This window comes from Ranitomeya imitator, chromosome 1, assembly GCF_032444005.1.
Source record: "Ranitomeya imitator isolate aRanImi1 chromosome 1, aRanImi1.pri, whole genome shotgun sequence".
NCBI lineage: Eukaryota > Metazoa > Chordata > Amphibia > Anura > Dendrobatidae > Ranitomeya > Ranitomeya imitator.
Window position 1 is genome coordinate 928,369,098 of NC_091282.1, and position 13,420 is coordinate 928,382,517.

Consider the following 13,420-nt stretch of genomic DNA (forward strand, 5'->3'; position numbering starts at 1 on the left):
TTTTATGTTTATTAATAAGCTATAATGGTTCTAGTGACTAGACAAGTTACATTATTTTTTTCCCCCATTTCTAGTCTAATGCATAGGAGTAGGGACAAGACTTGAAAGCAGCCCCCTATATCTCAGATGCTGCCGCACTTTACATCTCAGTCCTCATGTAAGTCAATACCTGTATGTAATGATGGTGAATAGTAAAACACAGAAGCCCTGAAAGTGCAGAATCTCAAAATGGATCTCGGTTGATTCTTTCTGTCCCTAGTTAGCTCCAGACTCCTGGAATGCATGGTCCCATGTGTTTCCTGTCTCTGAGGCTTCTGTAAATCGTCAGAAGGATTAACAAACGTCCTATACAATGGCATTTGGTGTGACGTGACTCTGGCAGACATTGCTTTCAACCTTTGCCACACCACTGTGCATTTACTAGCCTGGCATTGTACCTTCATTGTAAATCCTAGGCCCCTGATGAATCCTAGCAGACTCCTATAGTGTGAGGAAACCTTGAAGGTCCGATACAAAGGGAGACCAATAACACTGGTCAATGAAATTTTTCTGGCAAAAGGTTTTAAAACATATTTTAAGTCAATTTTGGCTGCTGATTACGAATATGAACTCTGTTTTTGGCTATCACATCAGGATTTCGAGATTTTCAATTTTTGGTGAAAATTACTCCTAATGTTTTATGATAAAAACACGTGATTTTCGGTACTACATTTTGTATATTTTTAATCAAGAAATAACACAGATTACAAAGTCTATGTACAGCAAATCAAATATACTTACAGAATTGAACTACAAAATATAAAAACATATACAAATGGCACACAGATGAATGACAAATGGCAGTTATTTGAACTTTCTTTTCTTGGCTGATCTGTGATGTACAGCTACTGGGTTGTCTCTCATCAAGCTCCAGCAATAGTCAGTCATCATATGTGAGTCCCACCGGCCTTGATACCGTTCTTCCATTGTTTTAATGTCCTGATGAAAACTCTCCCCTTGTTCCTCACTCACATCCCCAAGGTTCTCTGGGAAAAAGTCCAAATGGCTGTGTAAATAGTGAATCTTGATACTCATTCTACATCCAAGATTTCGCACACTCATTAGTAGCTCTTCCACAATCTCTTCATAGTTGTCTGCTTTCTTATTCCCTAGAAAATTCTGCACCACATTACAAAATGCATTCCAAGCTCTTTCTTCTGTCTCATTCATTGATGTGATAAAATTTGGGTCTCTCATAAGTGTTCTTATTTGAGGTCCATCAAATATTCCAGCCTTTTTCTTCTCTTCACTAAGACCAGGAAAAGTTGAACATATATAGTTAAAGCATTCTCCACTGTGATTGAGAGCTTTGACGAACTGCTTCATCAATCCAAGTTTTATGTGTAAGGGAGGAAAGACCATGTTCTTCCTATCCTCTAGAGGATCATGGATGACATTCTTATCGCCAGATGCCAAACTCTGTTACTGAGGCCATTCAGTTTTCACCCAATGCTCTGCTGTAGCTCTACTGTTCCAGTAGCACAGAAAACAAGGATGTTATCATAACAAATGGGAATTACGCATGTTCAAAGAAAACAAAGATATTCTCACATTTATTGGGAGACTAAATGAAAACTAAATTTACCTTAGTGAACCGTATAAACTGTCACGTTTAATACACTACTTATATTTATCACGGAATTCTTAAAAATGGGCTATATACCTATAGCGCACAAACGTGATGTGATAGAGAGATTATAAGATCAGATTTGAATTCAGCACCCTCAAATTAGTCTAAAACTGTTCTTAAAGTCCATGCCAGAATTTTTTTTTTTTTTTGCAGTGTACTCTCACAATGGTGTGGTAGAGGATGAAAGCATTGTCTGGTGCAAGTTCCTATACAGTGGTAGGCTAATAACCTCACAGTGATGACTGTGGCTGCACCAGACAATGCTTTCAACCTCTCCACACCACTATTTGGATACTGGCCTTCCATTGTATTGGTCCTTTAGGCCGGGTGCACACATTCCAGAAGTGGCAGCACTTTGGACGCAGTGCATGTTACAGCTCTGCCGTCTATTGAAGAAGAATCCGCATGTGTTGACTAAACCATACGGATTTACCGTGTCCAATACATTCTGTTAGTGAAATTTTCTTGCGGAGGCTCGAGTCTCCGGAAGAGAAATTGAGAGGTTGCAGTCTGGAAAGACGTGCGCATGTCAGTCTCCGCAGGTGAGCCGCATGGATCTGTGGACATAAGATTTCTTGACATCCCATCCACTATGCTGTAACATCTGGCCGCTGTGGGTTTGACGCTCTATAAGTACGCAGCATCAAACCCGCAGCGATTACTGATCGTGTGCACATACCCATAATGTTTCCACACACTAGCTGAAGCTGCTAGGATTCGTGAGGTCCAGAACGATTAATAATTACAGTGACAGTGCTGCTTTCAACCTCTACCACACCACTGTGAGGTTATTGGCGTACCCTTGTGTTAGAAATTTATTGTTAACCATTCTGGGCCCTAGCTGCCTCATATAGTGTGAGGACACGTGTAAGGCTTTATATTTTGGGTCCCTGAACCTGGCTATGGGCAGAGAGCTTCTGTGTAAGTTTGGAGTCACATTTGCGAGTTCAATGCGAGAAACTCGTATCAATACCCGGCAGCAGGGAAATATAGAAATATAGAAATATATGCACCCGCAAACTCTGGTCCCGAGTGCCGGCGCCAGTGCCAGGACTTGATGCGAGGTTCTCGAATTGAACTCGCAAGTGTGTACCTGGTGTTACACATCAAATTGGTTCAGAGGTTTAGTAGGCAGGATATCTGTATTAACGTGAGTGGAGAATGTTGGCTTTATGTTGACACAGCCATGCCTGGTGTATGTACCTAGTGATTAGTATATGTCCTTCGATCATGGATGAGGTGTAAATCACGGGATGGTGACATGTAAGGGATGCAAAGGAGGTTTGTGCTCCTTTCTGCTTATATAGTCTGTCATGCCCTTTAAGTTATCGCTTATTCGATGTGGTGTGTGTGTGTGTGTGTATATATATATATATATATATATATATATATATATATATATACACACACACACACACACACACACACACACACACACACACACACACACACACACACACACATCTCTCTGGTCTCTTAACATCAGTCTATTCAGCAGTGCATTGTTCCATCAGCACACGTTAGGGTGTGCAGCACAGCTTCTCTGCCAGGTGTTTTCAGATATTCTATTCCTAGGATTCTCGGAGCTATCTCACAACTGAGTAATGTGGTGACACCTTCAAATCCATGAACTTATCCCATTGTCATCCAGGAGCTTGGCGCAGCTGTGTAATGTTACCAGGTGTCCCATGTAATGCGGAAGGAAGGCGCTAGGATGTCACAATATTATCACAATCTTCTAATGTTTCATAGTTTAAGCTCATGGATAAAGTCTTCCTGGGCTTCTTTTTGCATTGGGCTTATACTAATTCTTTTTCATCTTTTGGAATGATACCTAGAAGGCTTTCATAAATGGCACTTTTGTTTCCCATGCTGTTTTTTGTAGATTGTCTGTAAATACACGCATTATCTCTCAGAATTCAAAGGACAGAAACCATATTCAGTACCAATATAGTCACTCTTCCATTTCAAAGGGTGCGTAGCATTACAGGGAATTATAGTTGGGTGGGTATTTTTTTGTTTATTTCAATACATAATGGTTATTCTACAGTTTTAAGTCCTATTGTTTGGTGTCACGGATTGTGCTGTTTCTGTTCTCTAGACAGTTGTAGTTGCAGTGCCAGTCTGTGCCACTCTCTGCCATTTCTAGGGTCCTTGAACTGCAATCAATATCTGAGGGTAGCACATCGGATAAGTTTTGCAGCTCAAGGTGCAGTTATTACATTTCTGTCGATTTGAGAAATATTTACTGTTACGGTTCCAGTTTCATCAGTGTGTCAGTTTTTACCATAAGTTTGACATGTCCTAGAATTGAAAATCCCGGATAGAACACATACGTGAAAAATTGACGTCTGAATAAGGCAGCCATTCTCCTCGGCAGCACAGATACGGTTTGCAAAGGACAATGTGCTGCTGAAAACTATTATTTTTTTTTTTTTGCAAACTAAAACGTAATTTTGTGTATTCAGCAGCCTGTTTAGACTGCACCATTATTGAAAAGCGAGACTTCCTAGGAACCCTCAGTCTCAATAATTTGGTGTCAATGGACCTTTATGGTTGGTTAATTCTGACAATCTTGTCCTCCAGCTATAAAACGTTGTACATCTGCTTTAAAGTAAATGGTCTAGAATAGGATTGGGGCTTAATGACTGAAGAAGTGCATCTTTCTCTTTTCATTCAAATGGAAGTCACAGGTACATCGGATGGGTGGTGATGGGTAAAACCAAAGCTATTCAAAGCGTGACTCTACCCCCCGTCCCCCCCCCAGTGGAAGACCACCGCACTTGAGCATGCAGCAGGTTGCCTTTTTTCTCTCATGCCAGGCTTTCAGCCTAATTTTTCACACCAATGTGTTTTTTGGAAGCCAGTGACATCTAGCAGGAGCATAGATGCGGCCACTTAGTTGCAACCATGCATCATTTGTATGTCTTCTGGCAGAATTTTGATGTAATATATTAAGTCTATATAAGGCAGGTGAGATCTGGAAGGTCACCTTCTTACCAGACAAGCCCCTCTGCTATAGACCTGTAAAACACTGATCACATATTGCTTTATCCACAGCGGGTGCTGTAAGTTTGTTAGAACACCATTCTAAAACTAGCCCCATAAGGCTGCATTTCCTTCTAGCACCCAGGTGCCATGCTGCAAATTGAGGGTGCCATGTTTGCCATGGTGCGGCTGCGGTGGTGGATTCTCTGTAAAGCCTTAAAGATTTAGAATAAAGGCTCCTGCTTCTTTTCTGGAAGGTTTCTTCTCTCGTTCCCACGGGCTGTGTCTGGCAATACTGGCCAGACCCACTTACCGTTTTTTTTTTTAATTGGTGTATTTTTTGAGCAAGTATATTGCAATACGATGTATGTGAACTCCTAGTAGATGACAAAGGCAACCATCATCAGTTAACACGTACTTCAAAACAGACGCTTATTCTGCAGCAAGAACCATGTGGGCAAGCGGAAGGACTACCCACACCTCAACAAGTGTGTTGACCCTTCTACATCTCTGATCTGCCTCATTTCTGTTGTCTATCATATATTGTGTGTGCCCATTGTACAATAAGAGCAGTGTCTCGGCAGTTTTACATAAGACTGGCTGATGCGGGGCAGATCTTTTCCTGTCCAAGAGTCATTAAAGTTATGGTTGTTTGCCATCCACTTATGTGTGAATTGCGTACATTTACACGTTTAGAACATGATTACTCTTGAGGAGAAAGCAAATGTCTGGTTCAGCTTTCTGTTGTCCAAGTTTGTATGTAACACTTAAAGGGGTTTAAAGCCATCAGTATCGAATCGATGGTGGTCTGACTGCTTGTATGGACATTTGGTGCCACAGCTTCTCCATTCATTACTCTGCTCCCCGCGGTATTAGTGTCCCATGCACAGGAATGAGATGGAGCAGCAGTAAATTGTAATCCCACTCAGCCAGTACTACAATGATAGACCTGTGCCTGGGAAATAATCTAAAAGATGTTGCATTCCAGCCCCATAAAGCAGCTGATGGCATGGCGAGAATTAGACCTCTTTAATCCATCTTTGGTGGTTTACTAAGTGCATACCATTCATTTTAATGTACTGGGTAAAGCCACTGAGCAGTAAAGCTATGTTCCCACATTGCAGAAATTTTTGCAATTGAAAAATCCATTTCCTTCATCTGACTGTTAGTTTTTCCAGCATGTGCTGGGATTTCTGTGCTCACTTGGATCCAAGGATTGGTGACTGAAGTCTGCCTCTTGTGAACATACCCAATTTTTCTTTATTTTTGCATTAATAACATCTACTGATGTACTGTAGCGTCTCCAGGGCCGGTCTGGTCTTGGGCTGTCTTGTCTGCTATGTTGTTAAAAGAATCAGTGTTCTCAAGACATCTATACTGTTAAGTGTTGTGACGGAGCACAAAGTCACTGACTCCGTCATTTAACCCAGCAGGCCACGGGTTTCATTAGAAACATTGGTCGTGCAGTAAATCTTGCTTTCCTCCATCCAGGGTAATATTAGTAATATATCCCATCTGGTGCTTAGGGACTGGAATGGCACGGGCCTGTATGTTTTCAAATGCCAGGGCTGAATTTCAGCCCCAGTCCGTACCTGAGCATCTCTGAATGTTTTAAAGCAGCTATAGAAATGATTGGCGCAAAGTAGACTTGTACAGACAGCGGCCCTCCATTACTGACAAGCAGTGGTACTCACATCTATCCCAGATGGGACAACCTACTATGACCTCAGCATTAAAGGGAACCTGTCACCCCTAAAATGGAAGGGGAGCTAAGCCCACCGGCATCAGGGGCTTATCTACAGCATTCTGGAATGCTGTAGATAAGCCCCCGATGTAACCTGAAAGATGAGAAAGAGAGGTTAGATTATACTCACCCAGGGGCGGTCCCGCTGCAGTCCGGTCCGATGGGCGTCACGGTCCGGTCCGGCACCTCCCATCTTCTTACGATGACGTCCTCTTCTTGTCTTCACACTGTGGCTCCAGCGCAGGCATACTATGTCTGCCCTGTTGAGGGCAGAGCCGCAGCGTGAATACAAGAAGTCGTCATCGTAAGAGGATGGGAAGCCCAGGACCGGACCGCGACGCCCATCGGAATGGACCGCCCCTGGGTGAGTATAATCTAATCTCTCTTTCTCATCTTTCAGGATACATTGGGGGCTTATGTACAGCATTATAGAATGCTGTAGATAAGCCCCTGATGCTGGTGGGCTTAGCTCATCTTCCAATTTGGGGGTGACAGGTTCCCTTTAAGAGCAGCCGGAACTGTGTGTTGACAAAACTCAGTGGTTGTCATCCAGAAAAATGATTGTGTCCAGGTAGTGGTCGTGCTCAGGCTGGTCCCCACATATGGGTGTAATCAGATGTGCTCTCACATGGACAGTAATTGTGATGTAACACTCGTGCAATTAGGTCAATGACCGCTGTCAATCATTACTCAGTTGTTGTGTTTGTGTCTGTGTTTATCACACTTTTGGTTTGTCATTCTTTGGATTTTAGTCTTGATGCCCAGGAATAATACAGAAGCCATAGATCTGTGAACATTTGGATTTCTGTTAAATCTTTTCAGGCATTAGCTACATGATTTTTCTCCCACTACTGATTAGCTAAGGGATAAACTAGAAAATTACACCTTCCAGCCAAGAACTTCAAACTGATTCTCTATCTCCACACCTTGGATATAGATCTAAGCCCTGAAGTGTCCTGTCACTCCAGCATGCCATGACTACTATGTATGGTGTAGACGACAGTGCTGCTTACAGATGCATCTAGCTAATGGTGGAGCCTCCGAATTACCAGTAAATCATATTATCACTCTAAAGAGCTTATTAACACCTCTAAGCTGAGAGATTTCAGGAAGCTCCTATGTATATCTCTGCAGATCTGATGAATTCGCCTTCCATTGTACATGTTGCCACCGTTTCTTTCCCAAAATGCAATGCAGAAGAAAAGAGCCGGTTGGCACTTCTCTTGATTGATTGGCACTTAATACAAGTACTTGTAACCATTATAAGGGTTTTCTGCTTATAGCTGCTTGGCCTCTAATCGCCAGCACCAGCCCATAACTCCGTTTTTTTTAACTCTTGCTCATTTAGCCTGCTTTTAACAATTCAGTTGCAAGTATGGTTTGTTCACTAGCAGCCTATTATAACTTTATCCATTTACATCCTTTAAAGGGGCCATTGACCTTCCATAATAATATAATAATGTGAGTCTCTTCACCCACTCGGTTTGATCAAATTTCTGATTGGTGAACCTGCATACATCGTGTGTGTGTACTATCTTCAAATACAGATTGAAAGTGGCAAATGCCACGTATTGATGACCAATAATCAGCTGTTACCTGCACTGGTGGTTTCCGGATAGGAGCATGAACACATCAGCCCTGTACATTTACTGCACGTTGCCTTCTATATACTTGATATTATGTCGTTAAAAAAGCCCAACCTACTTTTAACACTTCTGAGAAAACTGTGCAACATTTCAAATGTTATTTTGTTATTGAAGAAAATGAAAGTAGTGGTGCCTGTAGCTACAGTGGGAGCATTTACAGTGTCTGGGAGGAAGTTGTTAACGGAGCCATTGTCCAGTGTACAGGATAGCCAGATCCAGATTGCCAGGTTGCACGTTGGTCTCCCCACGGCAGCATGACCGCTCGCCCAGCCCACACGTCATACACAATCACTGGGGAAGAAGTGTGTAGGCTAATGAAGTCTGTAGGATAGAGGCTTCTAACCATATGCCACTTTCTTCATATCTTTTAAATGCAAATGATCTTGTCTGACTGTAATGTCATTGCGGTAGCCATTGTAGAACAACGACCCCACTCAACCATCATGTAAAGTATAATTATATACAGTACATACTAACAAGTCAGCCAACCCTTTGTTTTTTTTACATAATGGTAATAGAAATGTTGAGACTAAACATGGAAGCGTGAATGCACACAGACATGATGACTTCTCTTTCTAATTTTGCTGTAAGAAATAGAAAATATGCTCCCGATCCTCAAATTCCAGCTTGTGGAATGAGGTGTAAGAGTGCCACCTGCTGGTTAGGTGTGGTATAAAAGAAATGGACAGTAACTTGTGAATCGATAATAAATAAAAGGTTGTTTTCTCTGCAGCTTAATAAAGTGAACGCGGTGAATACACTTTCAATAGACTTGATTTGGGACTGCAAAATATTGATCAAAGAGCGAGAGGTGGTTCTGAAGCTTATGAACAAGTGTGAAGACATTTCAAAGAAGTTGATGAAGCAAGTCACTCACATCACTGAGGATGGGGAGAGTGGATGGAGCGTACAGCCGCCATCTATTCTCTCAGAGAGGTATGTTTGCCGATCAGAACTGGGAGCATACTAGTCGTGCTGTGCTGCCATGTATTCTCGCATCTTTCTAGCTTCTACATCACTGTCGTAAGGCTGTAGATATGCTTAGGCTAATTCACGGCGTACATAATCCACAGCAGAAATCCGCGGATGAAACCCATTTCTGCTGCAGATTGATCAGTCCAGTTTTTATTTATATGAAGAGCATCGTCTGCTTTGTAGTTTACTTGCACTGGCAGTAAAGAACATGCTGTAGACTTTGAAAGCCCCGGCATGGCCATCATTCTGCACAGAATTTAGGGTGGTTTTTTTTGTGTTTGTTTGTTTTTTGGAACATGGAGCTTAAAATATTCAATTCAATTGTATTCACGCTAGAATGTTTGCAGATTGTCAAAATCCTTTATACAGCACCACGATAGTTTGTAGTGCTGTACAGCGATTCTGGCGCTCACAATCTACTTTTTATATGTTTTCCCTCAAACACCTGCTTATGCACGTTCTCTCACTCACACGCGCCTACTCTGACCATTCTTTATTAAATACTGTATTCCACAATGTAAAATAAAATAAATTTCTCATACCTCCCACACGGCACCATTTCCGTAATGTTGGCGCTCACGTGACGTTGGCTACAGCGCTCATGTGGGACAATTAGCGACTGCATAAGGGCTGCCCTTCTTGCACCTTCCCCAGACATCTGAGTTTTGTCCTAGGGAAATGTAAGCGCTGCAGCTCATTAATGGACGCTGATTGGCTGCAGTTCTCAAATGGCATAACAATGTCATGGGCATCTTCTGCTTTCATTGCTTGAATGGCGCCGATGCTGCCAGTGAATCGCTGAGATTTTTATTTTACACTTGGACCCTCCTAAACACAGGGAGATGTTAGCTTTGGTTTCTGCACCCCATTACTGCAAGGCAATCATGCTAACCAGGGTTGTGGAGTTGGTATGAGATGGACTGGCTCCTATAATATATAATAAATTGGGTACAGCAGTACAATGCAGGATGTGCTGTAAAGGTTTCCATAAGTATTTGGTATAATTCTAAAATGTCCTATAAATGTTCTGTTCCTGACCGAGGTCCTTAGGCTTTTAGATGAGATGAATCTGTGCTGCACTTTATGTACATGCTCAGTAGTGACCAGTGCTGTGGGGTCAGAGTTGGAAGTCCGTGAAATGTCGGAGTTGCTGGTTTGGCTTACCGACTCCACAGTCCTGATGCTAACCACCAAGCCATGTGCAGGCTCGTCATGGTCTCCATTCTAACAGCATCCTTGGTGTCTGAACATGGCCTAAGAAGCCCAACAATACTTACTGACATTTTCTGGCTTTTTTTACAGCCTGGTGCTCAAACCTTACCAGAAGATTGGTTTGAATTGGCTAGCTCTCCTGCACACACACAATGTGAATGGGATTTTGGCTGATGAGATGGTTAGTCATTATTTCATTGTTGTCCATTGCTGTATTACAGGGTCACTGTCATTTCCGTTATCTTGTAATTTTGGTTTGCTAGAAGAAAGCACTTAAACGCTACGCTAAGGGCTCCCATTTGGCGCTTATGCTATTTTCCACCTGTCCTCAATCACGAGGGGTCAGCTGCAGACTGAGCTGTTTATGATGTCTTCAGTTGGCCGCAGCTTCCTGAAGGTCCGTAAGGTGCCAAAGGACAAGTGCTGATTAGGGTGCAAGTGCTGAGCCCACGACTGGTAGAAGAGCTGTCGTTCTTCTGTGGATGAATGTTGGTCATTATAATAATTAGCTTCATGGTGGGACTCGTTCCTTTACAATTTTGTTGTCTTACTTTGCAGGGTTTGGGAAAAACCGTTCAAGCCATAGCATTCCTTGCACATCTTAACATGAACAGAGACCCTGGCCCACATCTTGTGGTGGTTCCAGCTTCTACATTAGGTGAGTAGAGAATTCCTCTGGAAAATCTCTTGGCAGACTCATCCTTATAACGTGCATAATTAACTCACCCTTACAGCCATTATTGACTCTGCATTCACACATCCGCTTTGAAATGTCCATGGTTTGACCGTTTCACTCTGACCCATAGGGTTGATGGATCTATTACATCCGTGAAGTTCATGGATCCATGAGACTCAGAGCATGTCCTATTCTGATCTCTTCTTACTTGGATCAAAATAGGCCACAACAGGAGAATCTTTACATTTTTTATTTTTTTGGGCCATAAGGGAAAAAACTGATGGCAAATCGGACATAAGGATCAAAAATGGAAGAAACTCCGATCCAGCTTACCGTAGTCTGTTTTCCCGGATGCGAAAAAACGGATGTGTGAATGAGGCATACAGAATTATAGCTGCAGATTTCACAAAGTATAAATAAGCGAATCCAGTCTGAATATAACTATATTTCTGTGTGGGGAGAGGGGAATGTGGTTTGTCCACGGCAAGTAGTCTAAATGGTAATCTATTATACAATATTCCAATTATGATCCCCATAAAGTGCTCAACTTTCCCTGTTTTTATTTCCTAGATAACTGGGTCCGAGAGTTCAATCAGTGGTGTCCAGATCTGAATATCTTACTATATTATGGTATATAGAGTTTATTATTCCTTTTCATACAGAATAGGTTACAAACCTAAGTGTGGATTTTAAGTGCTGATTCCCATTCCTCTATTTTGTGTAGGTTCTCAGGAAGAAAGAAAGCACCTACGATATGACATCTTGAGTAAAGTTGTAGAATTTAATGTTATCGTCACAACGTAAGTTTAACCGTACATTGTGTAATTGGAATTACTAGCTATAGGGCGACCTCTTGTGGTGAACATGCCACATTTCCACAACCAACATGCTTTGTTCTTGCATGAAGTAAACTTCTTTAATATATGGATTTGTATATGGTAAGAATGTAACATGCACTACAAGAGACCATGGAAGCATCACTTCAGTGTTTTGTTTTTTATTTCATCGCTAGAGTGGTGTCATTAATGCAAGGTCCCTGACCCTAATATTACACCTACCAGCTGCCATCTTCACCTCTTCCTGGCGCTGCTCCGGTCCTGTGCCACCATCTTGTGACCCCAATTACTGACTGCTGGAAGTTAAAGGTAACGGTCATAAGCTCTAAGTGGACGTCTATGAAAGCTTTGTTCTGTTTCTCATAGACTTACATTGAGTTGTGACTTCCGGATCACCCGACAAACACTGGAGCGAACTGTCCGGTCACAACCTGGTGGAGAGTGACCAGAGCGGCAGCAATAATAGATGCAGCTGGCGAGGCAGAGGCAGGGAACTTACATTTTATATAAAGGTTTTCTTTATCATAGGAGCCGTTAGTGACTCTCTGTGCAAAGTACAAATATTTAGTGGCTGCTTTGACGCCATGTCGATAGATTTGGCATATGCCTGTAATCACGTTATAGTAAGCCGTGCCCCACATTTCTAAGGCCATAAAATGCTTGTTTGCAGGTACAATTGTGCAATCAGCGGTGCTGAGGATCGCAGTTTGTTTCGTCGCTTGAAGATCAATTATGCGGTGTTTGACGAAGGGCACATGCTGAAAAACATGAGTTCCGTTCGCTATCAGCACCTCATGACTCTAAATGTAAGTGTCAAGGAGAGTTCGTGCGGTGCTCTTGTAGCCTCCGAAGTCTCGCCATTACACATGCTCGGCCATTCTGGTGATTTATTTCCATTCTTCAGAGGAGCAAATCTGAACTTGAATGCATATTAAGTGTTCACGTCTGCCATAAATTACACTGCTCGGACAATTGTGGTTTTCAGTCTGCGGTTCACATTCTGTCCTGTAATACATCAATGTCAGAGGAAGAAGCTGCCTAAACTTGAAACACTTGCAAGCTGTTTTACACACATTAATCTGTAAAGATTAGCGAACATTATCATATTTACACTGGAATCTAGCTCGGCTCCGATAGTGGGGTAATGGCTTTTACAAGAGACCGTGAAATATGAGAGCGCCTATCTACTTGCATGTTCATGCTGCTGTTGGAAAATGCCATTGGCTGCTTATTAACATTTCTTGGCTCCCATTTGTAAGTAATGGATCATTTTCAAGTTGCTGAAGGTAATTTTACTTAGAAATCTAAATTGATGGTTATTAAAGAGCAATTAAACCTGAATTACAAAGCACATAAAGATTAAGGCAAGATTAAAGCTGCCTATGTCACTGGCTGGTGTGTTGGAGCTATGGAAGAGACGGCAGTGTGTGTGGAGGCAGCATTTCCTCGCCTCGATATGTAATGGCTCCATAGAAGGAACAGTCTCCAAAAATTGTGAATGATTCCAAGCCCATCGCATGGCACCTCTTTAGTATTTGCCCATGTTGGGTGGTAGTGCTCTTATGCCTGTCTGTACTGGTGATCTGGGGGATTAGGGGTATTGCCTTCTGGTTTCGTACATCTCTGCAGCTCGTGACTAGAGATGAGCGAATTTGCTCGGGTTCCCTCTTTAAT

The 13,420-nt window shown here is 42.3% G+C and overlaps 1 protein-coding gene across 3 annotated transcripts in view; it reads left to right on the forward strand.

The window, feature by feature from the left end:
- SMARCAD1 (SNF2 related chromatin remodeling ATPase with DExD box 1) overlaps positions 1-13,420 on the forward strand; it is a 168,493-nt gene that overhangs the window by 108,934 nt on the left and 46,139 nt on the right. For all 3 annotated transcript variants that reach the window (XM_069743577.1, XM_069743576.1, XM_069743578.1), the window contains 6 exons: positions 8,781-8,983; positions 10,325-10,415; positions 10,793-10,892; positions 11,481-11,540; positions 11,635-11,710; positions 12,417-12,552. In XM_069743577.1, the coding sequence (XP_069599678.1) occupies positions 8,781-8,983; positions 10,325-10,415; positions 10,793-10,892; positions 11,481-11,540; positions 11,635-11,710; positions 12,417-12,552 (666 nt within the window). The remainder of the gene's footprint in view (positions 1-8,780; positions 8,984-10,324; positions 10,416-10,792; positions 10,893-11,480; positions 11,541-11,634; positions 11,711-12,416; positions 12,553-13,420) is intronic.